Genomic DNA, 12,832 nt, shown 5'->3' with positions numbered 1-12,832 from the left:
CATGCGTACTTGAAGCAACCGCAAAATGAAATGTCATTGCGCCATTCGAATGCCAAAGCAATTGAAATATCACCTAATAAAAAATGAATTGCCGCGCCAGCGCGAAAGGAAATAAAAGCAAACTGCTTCTCTTTCTTTGGCTTTTCTTCTAATGCCAAACGTGGCGTTGGCACGAACACCACCACACATAAATGACACTCACACAACGGCCATTGTGTGCATTCGTCGACTGGCGTGCAACTGTGTTTGTCAGTGTGTGTATCGGTGGGTCTTTCTCTCTGTTCGCTAAATAAAGAATAAGCAAGAACGCGCTGTTGCGAACGAAGTGAATTGTAGAGACATGTGCGCTGATGGAAACAAATGTGCATGTGTGGTCACAAGTGTGTGCGTGTGAAGTGCTTCTAAACATATGCCGCAGCGCCTTCTGGTATGCTAAAGACGGTTTTCCAAGTGTCGTCTGAGAACGTATGCGGGTGCGCGTTCCTCCTTCGTTTTTTGGCAATTTTTAATGCTTTCCTGTTCTTGTTTGTTGTTATTTCGCGCGATTTATTGCTGAGGATTCGCGTTCTGTGCGCTTGACAAATACTCATGTGTCACATCAATTTTCAAATTAAAGCAGTAAATTTGTGCACTTATTTATACCGAGGATTGCAGACCATTGCAATTCGCCTGGAAGTGTTTGATAACAATAATAACAATAATGGAATATTATCTTTAAAGCCATTTGGATGAGTTTTGAAAGGGTTTTTCGATGAAAGCGGCGACATTTAACATTAGTAATTTTTGGTTTTCTGATTTGACGAAAATTTGGAGTTCATATGTTTCCGCTTGCTTTGAAAGTAATATCCACTAGAATCCCAAAGAAAATATATGAACTGTGTTAATCATAATTCACCAGATTAACTATTAAAACTCTTTGCAGAAACCTAATAATGCGAAATTGCTTTATACTTTAAGTTAATAAAAAAAGTTTTTCCGACAAAATTGAAATAGCAAATGAATAAATTTATGGGGCATGTCTATATTATTTGTTCACTACTCCTGCCAGGGGTAGAGTTTAATATATTTGATATATCATAGACATGTTCTGTTTTATAAATTCAATTTGTATTACTACTGTAGTAGTGTTTTCTTTACACAACTTAGAATTTTTTGATCTTCTGCTTTAAATTTCCAAATCAAATAAACCAACAAATTCGAAACAAAGATATTTTAGTAAAAAATTTATCACTCTAAAAAAGGATCATGTTTTTTCCATTAAAACATTTCTTTGAAAAATATGCGCAGTTAACGTTATCATGCAATGTAATGCATTCACATAGTCCACCATGTCGTATGAGCAACTTTTAATTCACTTGCATAAATCTTCAGTACATTTGATGCATAAATTTAACTGCATATAACTTTTTAAGAATTTTTTTGTGGAAAAAAATCAAATAGCCCTTTAAAAAAATAAATTCAAAGTCGTAGGTTTATAGCCTAATGCAAATTATTAAAAAATTCAATGTTGTATACATGGGACATGGAGCATGATTTAGGCACTGTTCAAACTGATTATAAAGAACTTTTGTTGTTAACTGCAGGAGAGTACATTATTTCCAATGAAATCGAAAAAATTAAGAATTAAATTAATAATATTACCGAAAATAGTATAATATAAGTTACCGGTTTTCCATCATAAGTGACGTTCATAGACGCTTTCAGTGAACTTACGATACCGATGAAGAATCGAACACGAATGCACATATAAGTATTAAAAAAAACCACGATGAGATTTCACTCACGGGAACTGCGTTAGGGGCTGGATGTTCAGAATTGCGTTGCACTAAGTACTGATGTTTGTATCGTTATGTTGGGAGATCGTGGAGCCATGAGGGAAATACGCAAAGAAGCTACAAACGCTGAGATGATGCCATGTTTTTCTCATAAATTAAATAGCAACATTTCGAAATTCGTTCAAATTGCTTTGATCAAAAACATATGTGAAATATTCACAGAGATTACAACATTTTTCCAAGTTTCAAGTCCGAAACGTAACACTGTTTTAGCCAAACTCTTGGGGAAAAATAATTGTGCAGCTTTGTGAGACAAGGTGGATACAAATACTTGAAGCCGTTCTTCAATTCACAGTCGCCCTTCCAGAAATCGTTCAAGCACTGACAAAAATAAGCAAATGGAAGAATATAATAACTGCAGTAAAAACGTTGAATCTGGTCATGTAATGTGCATTTCGAGTTTATTGTTGGAATTTTCTGTTTCAGTGATGTTTTGTCACTGGCGCAGCCACTTAGAGTGATTCTGCAGAACAATTTAATCGACCATTCGAAAGCATCAAACGTCTTAACAACATTGGTCGCAAAACTGAACACCAGAAGAATACATGCTTGTCATCACCTTAATGAAATTTATCAAACCTTAAACAGATGGCTGAAAATTAGATATTGAAGTGAAAAATCGTGATCGTCAGAGTCGTCGAAACAATCACCCATCTCAAAGCTGTGAAGACTTCTACAGGGTTTCTGCATACATTCCACTCATTTACGCGGTTATGCAAGATTTAAAGATGCGATTTTCCGATGAAATTCTTGAAAGTTTCAATTTGTGTCAGCTGGTAGAAAAATATATTACTCATTGAATGCCTAGTTAGACGTTTTGGGAAAATATTGCCAGGAAACAAATAACTACAAAAATCGAAGCTCAAAGCAGAAGTAGCGCTTCTCAACAAGAATGGAAGGTGCAAATGACTTCGAGAAAGCAAATGCTTTCTGCCTTAGAAACCCTCAGCTCTTGTGATAAGGATATATATCCGACGATTCCTACTCTTCTTCAAGTACTTTGCACTGACACACTTATTCTTGATAGTTAAAGAAAAGAAGATTTTGAAAAAAATTATGAATCCATGGAAACCAGAAATGCATCGAGAGCGTATTCCTTTTATTTGTACGAATTAGACATAATTGGAGTTTTTTGGTTAGTATTCGTCTACTTACTACATACTTAGTTAATTGTTGTGTTAATCTTTGATAGTTATTTAAGCGAATCAGAGCGACTGAAACTGCAAGTAAAACTACAATCTTTAAATAATAATCTTTAAAAAATAATTTATAAAATAACATTATAAGTGTTTTTTATTACTACTTTCATAAGCCAAAAATCGCATCAGGAACCCAAGAAACGACTAACTTTCAAAATGTTAATGATTTAAACACGATTTTCTAAACCTTTCGACAATATTTAACAAAAACTTCTTCAAACTTGTACTTTGATTATCTAAACCTTATATTATTTAATTTATTATACCAGGGTGGCAACCACAAAGAAAATAAAATAGGAGTTTTAGAAACTTCTTTGCAGTAAAGTCACACACACACACGCAGCTGAATAGCGCAATAAAAGCAAAAGTTCTGGCCAAAGAATTGCGCACGATTTCCATATTTATCGGCATTTGCATTTGCACGCATTTATGCTCGCCGCATGCAACCCTGGCAATATGGGTTATGCATGCTTTATACTTAAAACGCCGCTCAAACGATAAACGGTGCCACTGCACTTGCATACTCATGCGCATATACACATATATATATGTAAATTTATGCTCTCATTATGTTACGATGCGCTTCGGCAAATTTTCTATGACTTCAAACATTTACTCTCACTTGCAAAGCAATTGAAGAAGTAGAACGCAACGGTTTACAACTTGTATTTATCTCGCGTTGTCAGTGACTGGAAAATGTCATATTTATACTGCAAGTGCAATAATCTTAAGCACTATCAATGACACGGAGATAAAAATGGTTTTGATTTTTCTTTAAGTTTGCCTCTGCTTTGTGGCTGTTGCAAGAAAAGCGAACTTATCACACGAGTTGCCTTAAAATAATTTCAGTTTTACACTATGAAAATGTCCTGGCAATATGACATAGGTATTTAATCCACGCCTTAAAACATAACCCATAAAGGTTTTCGATTCAAAAAAACGACTAAATTCTGATTAAAAAATCTACCAGACGTTCTTGGAACCAGCAAAGTTCTCCAACTAAAAAGCTGTTCAGTGGCAATTAAAAAACTGCGAAATCGTGAATGAATCCTGGTTAAAGTATTCTCCAATAATAGTAAACAACTTTATATACATTGGGTAGTCGAAAAAGTCTTTTCGTATTTTGTCAATTGTTGTCGTTGCAGTCATACATCTGCAATACTGCCAATCACATTGTGTCATACCATATAGTGTTGGAAGGTTTTAAGCTTTATTTAACTAAAAAAATTTTAATTCGGGGAAGTTGAAAAAAAGTTACAGCTGTTCAAAAATGAGTGAAAATAATGAAGAAATTGTACTATATTTTCAAATTTGTGTATAAAAAGAGAAGGATACCACGCAAGTCACCAATGAATTTGTGCAGTTTACGGAGATAACATTTGTATATCTTGAAGCAAAACCAAAGATTTTTAATGAACTCAAATGTGCTTACTAATTATTAAAACTTCTTCTTTGAGTTAGTGAAAGGGTAAATGTTATTAGCTACAAAAAAAAACACAGGGTGACCCAGTTACCTTGAGTTAATATATCCGCAAAAGCAATTGATGTGCCACATTTTTATGAGCTTCTTTAATGATTCTTAATTAATTTATACAATTATTTTTACCAACTTTTAATACATTTATATATCAGCCGTTATTTAACTGCTAGGTGGTCCCGATCATGCATCATGCCTGAACAATAGCATGTCGATGTTACCAAATTTTTCCAATTATTGGTCACTTATGCACTAGTATTTAGACAAATGATCAATACTGCGAGGGCTTTTAATATATGGAATTATTTAATTTGATATTTAGACACATAATATTTAATTTTTTGAGAGACATGATTTTTTGGTTTTCAACTGTAGGCTTCATTTTTCAAATATGTATGGATGTCAACCACCTCACTTCACTTGAAAACTTTTTTGCACAATGCCGCAAGTTGTAATTATTTTTGTATTTATTACATATGCTCTTTACATCACTTATGTCCTTGCTTTCCCAACTGAATATATTTTTCAACGAAATTTGAAAGTCTCTCATTGGTTGCCATTTTCCTCCTAAATTATTACCCCGAATCCAGAATCAACCGAAGTTTCAGCACGAGTTTATTACGTTTTCCCTCATAATATGCCGCAATCCTTTACATGCCTTTCGACGCGAGACAGCGCACATATCCTTTCACGCACGTGCATTCGCTTTCACCGCCAAACAAGAACTGCCGCCGTCAGCACACCGTTTGGAACTGAACGCCACGCATTTTATTTACAAACCTTTGCCCACCGCAACACAGGAAGTCATGCTCTTTGGCTCAATGCGGCGTTGAGTGCCAACAGCGCTAAGCAGTGAGCGACTGAGTGAGTGAGTGAGCCGTGCATCCTTGAGTGGCAACAAGTTCAGTCGCCGGCACAGAGACACTCGTCCCTTCAGCACTTTTGTTGTTACGCTTAGACACATGCGTTTTTGTTTGTTTACTTTTGTCGAGCTTGTTTATATACACGCCAGTTATGTGTGTATGTGTGTAGGAATGACTTTATCTGCCTGTCTTTGGGCATACACTGATTGATGTCATTTAAACCCCATAACTTTGTCATTGCTCTGCCGAGGCAAAACAAGTGTGAATTTCTATATGAATACCCCTGCGCGCTCCCCCAACTACCCTTTGCGTGCCAATGTGTGAGTGGGTGAGAATCATACGGTACCGCACATTTTGGCGGGAAAATTCAGTTGTGCGCGCGTTTCGCCGTTGGCTTTGGGTTTGGCTTCGGCTGGTGTCATTACGTGCCCGCTTTTTGTAAATAACTGACGAGCATTTTACTTATTACGTTACATTTGCGGTTTTTTATTTTGCTCACACATACACACACGCAGCAGTAAAAGCGCGAACTGACATTAATGTGCGATGTTTTTTTCTAACTGGCGACGCACGAGACACGCTCATTACGGCGAGTTAATTTATGTGCTGGCGGACACACGCACGTCGTGGCAGTCACAAAGCCGAAAATGATGGCGGAAACTGTCTCCGCCAGCTAAGTCATTAAATTTTATTAACAATTTCGTGTGATGACAAAAGAATGATCCTGAAAAAGCGGAAATTAAAAACAATAGAAAATCGAGTTATGGCTGAGGCAAAAGGATATACGCGGGAGTTAGTCATGTTAACTGAGTAGTGGCTTTTAGAGGCTGTCTTAACAAACACATGCCACATATCTTCTCTTCAATTTGAATGTTTTTAAGCTGTGTGTTTGACAGAAAAGTAGAACAAGTAAATCCTAAAGACATTAAATAGTTTACTTCATTATTTCAATATGAAACTCACAACACGATAAATTGCCAGCGGTACATCAGCTACTGCTCCCATGAACCATATTTTAAAATCATTACAAGTCTCTCAATATTATCTTATTGTATGGTCAGCTTTTTCAGACATCCCCAAATTGTTTTGAAATGTCCTGACCGATTTTTCTTCGAGACCTTAAATTAAAATCGTACAAAGTACAGGTTGCGCAAGAACGGAAGCCGCTTGACCTTCCCAAGCGACATCGCTTCGCTCTATGGTCTTTCGGAAAGTTCTAAGAATATCCAACGCCAAATTTTGTTCAGCTATGAGGCCCATTTGAGATGTAGCAGCGACCAATATTTGTGAAAGATAATCTTCAAAATTTGAATGCGAGTAATGATCATTCGAATGATAATAAACACTCCCTAAACATTTCTGCGTTTTTTTCTTTAAAAAGGTAGGAATCACCGAAATGGTTTACTCAATATATGGGAAGTAAGCGTGATTGTAGTCCGATTTTGCACATCTTCACAATAATGCAATTGGTCGAGTAGTTTCCAACATATAATCTTACAACTAAAGGAGGACAAGCTCTCTTAATTTTAATTTAACCGTTATATGGGATTCGATGAATTTGCCTACATATCTCCCGATATCACCCATTTTCACTCTGTCTTAGGTGGTACTAAGTAGATTTATTCCGAGCAAGTTTGGTGGATATTTCCTTAGTGGTCTTAAGGTACGGATATTAAACCCACTTTATGTTCAGTTCTTATATGCCGTTTTGTATCATAACTTGTTTCTTAGTTGTAGCATTTTATAGTTTTCGATTCTACGCTTCCACAAAACGAATTTGCTTATAGTACCATGTAACCATTACACGTATACTAAGCTTCGAGAGTAAAAACATATATAAATACTTATGTATTATACTTGTACTTTTAATATAAAACGGGCACACCTTCACAGTGGAATTACTCCGCATACTACGAGCGTTTCGGAATTTCACTTCAAACAACTTCTGTCTTTATTAACCTAATAATTGCTTAATTTTTATTACAATTAAATGAATGAGTATGACAATTAGTCTTTCTTCGGTGAACATTTAAAAACCTTCATCACAAAAAAATACACTTCTGCCCTACATCAAAACTTGGTTTCGATAGTGAAATGGCTCAAATGTTTACCCAGCTGTATTTACATCGCGCCTCTTTACCTCCCAGTAAATAATTATATATGTACATTTTCACTTATATCGGATACATATTAATTCATTGTTGAGGTAGGACCAGCTAACTAAAGTGCAAACAAACTCAAATAAGCTCACTCGAATTGAGTAATTGAGTATCCTCAAACATACGTACACACAGATTCCTATGGGAGACATGCGCAGTATAGAGAGCAATATTTGCTCAAGAGAAAGCTGTAAGCAGAATACTCTATCACTCCATGCGATCTAAGAGCAGACGTTATTTTTCAAATGGCAAAAGTTTGCATTTACCGTTATTTTACGTCAATATGAATAATAAGTAATGAACTCGACAACTTTTGAAAATAATGACACCGAGTTTAAAAAAAAATTAGAGTGTTTTCTTGACAAATAGACCAAACATTTTAATACAATCGGCTTTCCATAAGCAGAAGGACGTCTACAATATTATTTAAAATGTATTTGACATTGGCAACAATTGGGGTTCCTATCTAAAGGGTGATCCATTTCGAGATTCCCTACTTTTTTAACCAAAAATAGCATAAACGTCAAATTTAATTGGAAGGTTTATTATCATTCGAAAGAACATTCTTTGGCATTTATTTTTTGAAGATTTTCTCTTTCAAATGTTGTCCGCGACTACGTATCAGATGATTCATCAGTTCACTCGTTCGGGCATTTCGACTGGTAACTGGCGAATGACACGAGTGCTGTTTTGCTCCAAAGCCTGAAGCGAAGCGGAATTGTCCACATAAACCGCAAACTTTACATATCCTCACAGGAAAAAGTCTAAAGGTGTGATATCACACGATCTTGTTGGCCAATCGCATGGCGCAAAACGTCAAATTAACTGATCTCAATAAATCAATTGATTGATGTGTGGGAAGTAACCGAGAACACAAGCTTCAATTTACTTGAGTAATGCCGAGTTAAGTTCATGTACATAGTCCAGTCCTTAATATAACTCCAATATACCTGATGAGTGGTTTTGGATTTTGCACAAGAATTTCAACTGTTTATGCCGATCCATCTGTGTCATACTTTTATGTATTATATAAATATAAATATTTTCATAAACACAAAGCGGTTTCATATATGCCTGATGCCCAGTAAAATGTCTTCGTTCCCCATGTTCCCAGAATGTACTCCATTGATGGTTTCATTGAATAATGAATGTTGGATCCTTCGTACGTAGTTTAATTTTTCCCCTCTGTGATCCTTGTCCTTGGTCTTTCCTTACTTCTTTCGCATATTTGTTCAACAAATAAATAATAAAAATTTCTTTGCTCTATATATGTATTCTAAAAACTATTTGGTACAGAGAGATCGCTTTAATTGGGAAATGTTGTATAGTGACGGATGCAGATTGGAAAAAAAAACCAAAAAAAAAAATTGGTCGGCTATTGTTTGCTTCATGATATCAAAGTTGAAGTTTTTTTGAAGCATATACACGCAAATATATCAGGAAAGATTTAGCTAAGTAGGACTATAGAAATGGAAGAACACGTATTCAAAACTACCTCAGAAAGTAATTTTCTTATTAATCAGACGAAAATACATACAAAGTAGAAAAGATTTTGTCGGACGATATTTCCTTGAGGGAACCATATATGTAAGTGCAGTTAAGATTTATGCCGATTTTTTCGTCCCTAAAAGCTTGTGAACAAATAGTTGACAAACTATACACATGTTCACAAATCAACCGCCTCGAAATTGAATTAATATTTGCAATATGTAATATTTGTTGCATACCCCAAGGCGTTTACAACTCATTTCATCTACACGGCCGCCTCACCCCGCACCACCAGCAGCCGACGCTGTCAAGGATAAGTCTTAGCACACTTTCGCTGCTCTAATTATACAAATCACTTAAAAGCCACTCGGTTTGTGCCGGTGAAATGGGTCGTGAAAGAGCTCAAAGGCCACGCTAAACGGCGCACTTCCCTCCCTCCCCATGGAGCAAGCGTAGAAATGCAATTTATTTAATGTTCATAAGTGTTTATTCAATACATATTTAAGTGTGTTTACGAATGTGTAAGCGTGATTTATTTACCCACGCAAAACATAAGCAATTTGTTGCAAATGCGTTTTAATCAAGCGGCTACAAGTATTAATGAGCGGAAATCACTTAAAACGCTGCACAAAAAAATCAAATAAAACTAAATAAAACACAGTGTTGTAATTTGCAAAGCGTTGACATATTTTAGTCGGCAAAAATATTATTTTGTGCATACGCCTGATTAAGCAATTACAATGACATTAACCCGTAGACAATGGGCGTGCAATTTGTGAAATTAGAAATTACGATTTCAATTAAAATATGGCACAAGTTACAGTTAGACTTACTTTCGGAAATCTAGTAACAAATGCTTTTAGTGCTGGGCTGCTCAGCCAGTTGCGTATCAATCATCTCGGCGGAGAAACCACTTTGCAATCTCATGCTGAGCACATACTCAATTAACACAATATTAAATATATAATAATTACATTCTCCGATATAATATGATAATTGATTCTCAAAATATTCTTTGCTATGAACTGCCCTTAGCAGATGGACCATTAAAGAGTTGGTAAACATGTTTGCCGAAACTGGAAGTACCGTAAGAAGACGATACCATCGAGATGCACATGTTCGCCTTCAAGAAACAATAGGGGCTCTTGCATCGTCAATTCAGGCAAATCTAAGAATTTCGACTCGCAACTTATCGGCGCAAGTTGGAGTTAGCAGACGGTCACTACAACGGATATCTAATTCATGACGGCTTAAACTTATTTCCGTAGAAAGTTCAAATAACAATGGGCTAAACTCTCTAAATTTGCCTATTTGCCCAAATTTTACCAAAAATTTTTGAAATAACCGGGGAAGACAATAACTTGATATACAAGTATTGCCTGTTATTGTCTGGCTAGGCCGATTTTGATCTAAATGAAAATGGATACAAGTAAAATTGCCGTATATGGAGTGAGTCAAATCCATAAATAATCTAAGAGATCTTCACTTCCCACCGGACCCCAAGATCACCTGACTTCACTACACAAGACTTTTTTAAGGGGTATTATCAAGCAAGAGGTGCTGCTGAGCATGGAGGTCATTTACGGTCCATAATTTTTATACTCACAGCAGTATAAGGTAACCGATGCCTTCTTCATTCGTTTTTTATCGACTGACATCCATGAATTATTTCTTTCAAGGATAAGCCCCAAGTCAATAATTTACTTCATCTTGTTAACGGGATGGAGGTGCGAGCCTTTTACACCTCTTCAAATATTTTTTCCGGCTCGAAATCATTTTCGAGATATATATAATACCATACAACAGAAACTTTTTGTTGCAAATGTGTGTATTTTGTTCTACTTAGAGTGCCATAAATATTCAATCAATATTATTATAAGTTCAATAAATTATTATAAATAAATTGAAACGGACATCGGTCCCAGACATATGCTACCTCCAATGTCTAACATGAGTGGATAATACCAGTAAGCCAATTACGACTTTTATCAAATATCAACATAATCCAAACTTCCAGCACAACTTGGCGTAGTCGGAAATCGCTAGTTTGCTGACAACACGCCTGTTTACTCCAATAAATCCTTAAAGTTGTCCCCAAAGCCCATGTTGCTCATCCATGTGTATAATGAAAACGCAAATTTGACAATCTACAAAGATAAGGAAAACACACAATCTGAAGTTTTTGCAAAGCTTTACTCACCGACAGGTTAGTTGTCAGATTGATGTTGAAGAATTTGAGTGCAACAAAGGTAATGTTCTTCTGAGCACGATGTATGAAGTAGACGATGAGCTTGCGGGAACGCTTGTCCATGGCCAACCAATTACTATGGAAAATGGCATCAGGCAACTTGGCGCTGTCAGCTTCTATCATCGATGCTTGATAGCAAGTAGGCATGATCTGCAACATAACGCCTAAATAATAGGTTACCGTCACCACCTGTTGCTGGCGGTCGGCAAACACGAAAAAATTCAGCATAGAAACGCACAGAGCTAGGGCAACAATAACAAACTGAATAAATAGTGTTAATGAGCAGACGGACCCAACGATATTTTTCGCCCTTAAAAATGCAAGAAAGAAACATAATTAAAATCTTGTTTTCCTTATTCAAAAAGCCATTTCAGTTGATCTTACTCCAACAATTCCTGATGGGTAACAATGCAATCGACTAATTCTTCATAGTTCTGTTCATCAGTAAACTCGGGATTCTCGCCCAAATGACTGACGCGTTCCGTCAACAGTTTTAGGTGTGTTCGTAAATTTCGTATATAAATTGCCGGGAATGCATCCATTGAGGCTTGCAAAGTCAATAAGAAAGCCATGTGAGAAACTTCGAAGATGAAATGCACCCAATATCTTATGGTTGGCTGAGGGATATAATCGATGAATGGCAACCATGCGCGCATAGGATAACCTCTTGTGAGAAGAGCTTGGAGATATGTGGTGCTGCCATACAAATTAAACATAAACCCTACGCTGGCGAGTAGACGTGTGCTAACGACAACACAATTTTTTATCTGCTCGCGACTCGCGACGCTCTGGTAGCGTGCATCCAAACGAGCAAAGATCGGCTCGGCGCTTCGTAAATGCGTCAACAAAATTGTAATGACAATCGCCTTGAGTGGCAGTCCAATAACATTGAATATTGCTTGCAAAATGCTTAGATGAACAGTTATAGGTTCAGTTTCCAATGTATGCAGGTAACCCATGAAGAAGGTAAGCGGACACAGGAGTAATAAAAACCAGCAGATGCACATGTGCAGCATGCCTCGCCATCTGTACAGTTTTAACGGCTTAATACCAAGAAGTGACCAACATTGAAATAAAAGCTGGAACGATTCATTGGTCTTGAAGTTTGTAGCGCCACGTCCATACAACAAATCGGTGAGTTTGCGCATATTCCTAGTATCCACTGACTCGCTGCAATGATAGTAAAATATACATAATGTATATAATGTATATAAATATCCTCTGGGAAAAAGCCGCTTCTAAAACTACTCAGTTGAAGTAAAACCTGATTCTGTTCACTTTTTCGCAACTCATGCCCTTATAAATGTTCGAGACGTGTACATCACCTGATTTTTTCGCATAAGTATTGGTGAATAAGCCATATTGAAATCAGAGGAATAATTATAGGTTGCGATAATTGGACGACAACTTCCAGTAATTAACTATACCCTGAACAGGGTATATTAAGTTTGTCACGAAGTTTGTAACACCCAGAAGGAAGTGTTGAAGACTCTATAAAGTATATATATAAATGATCAGTAAGTTGAGCTGAGCCGATTTAGCCATGTCCGTCTGTCCGTCTGT

The 12,832-nt window shown here is 36.5% G+C and overlaps 2 protein-coding genes across 2 annotated transcripts in view; both read right to left on the bottom strand.

Annotated features, from left to right (window-relative positions):
* The window catches only part of LOC105226809 (uncharacterized), a 63,353-nt gene extending 58,108 nt beyond the window's left edge, over positions 1–5,245 (bottom strand). The window contains exon 1 of the mRNA XM_049447763.1: positions 4,549–5,245. The gene's annotated coding sequence lies outside the window, so the exon portion shown is untranslated. The remainder of the gene's footprint in view (positions 1–4,548) is intronic.
* Positions 5,246–10,891: 5,646 nt separating this feature from the next.
* On the bottom strand, positions 10,892–12,532 carry LOC105232813 (odorant receptor 7a). The gene is made up of 3 exons (XM_011214679.4): positions 11,654–12,532; positions 11,222–11,579; positions 10,892–11,168 (listed from the first exon to the last, which is right to left on the bottom strand). The coding sequence occupies exons 1-3, from the start codon at positions 12,415–12,417 to the stop codon at positions 11,088–11,090; spliced, it is 1,203 nt and encodes a 400-aa protein (XP_011212981.4). The 5' UTR covers positions 12,418–12,532; the 3' UTR covers positions 10,892–11,087.
* Positions 12,533–12,832: the final 300 nt, after the last annotated feature.

Source organism: Bactrocera dorsalis, chromosome 2 (assembly GCF_023373825.1).
Source record: "Bactrocera dorsalis isolate Fly_Bdor chromosome 2, ASM2337382v1, whole genome shotgun sequence".
Lineage (NCBI taxonomy): Eukaryota > Metazoa > Arthropoda > Insecta > Diptera > Tephritidae > Bactrocera > Bactrocera dorsalis.
Note: the sequence above shows the minus strand (reverse complement) of the source record. Positions and strands in the feature narration are given on the sequence as shown.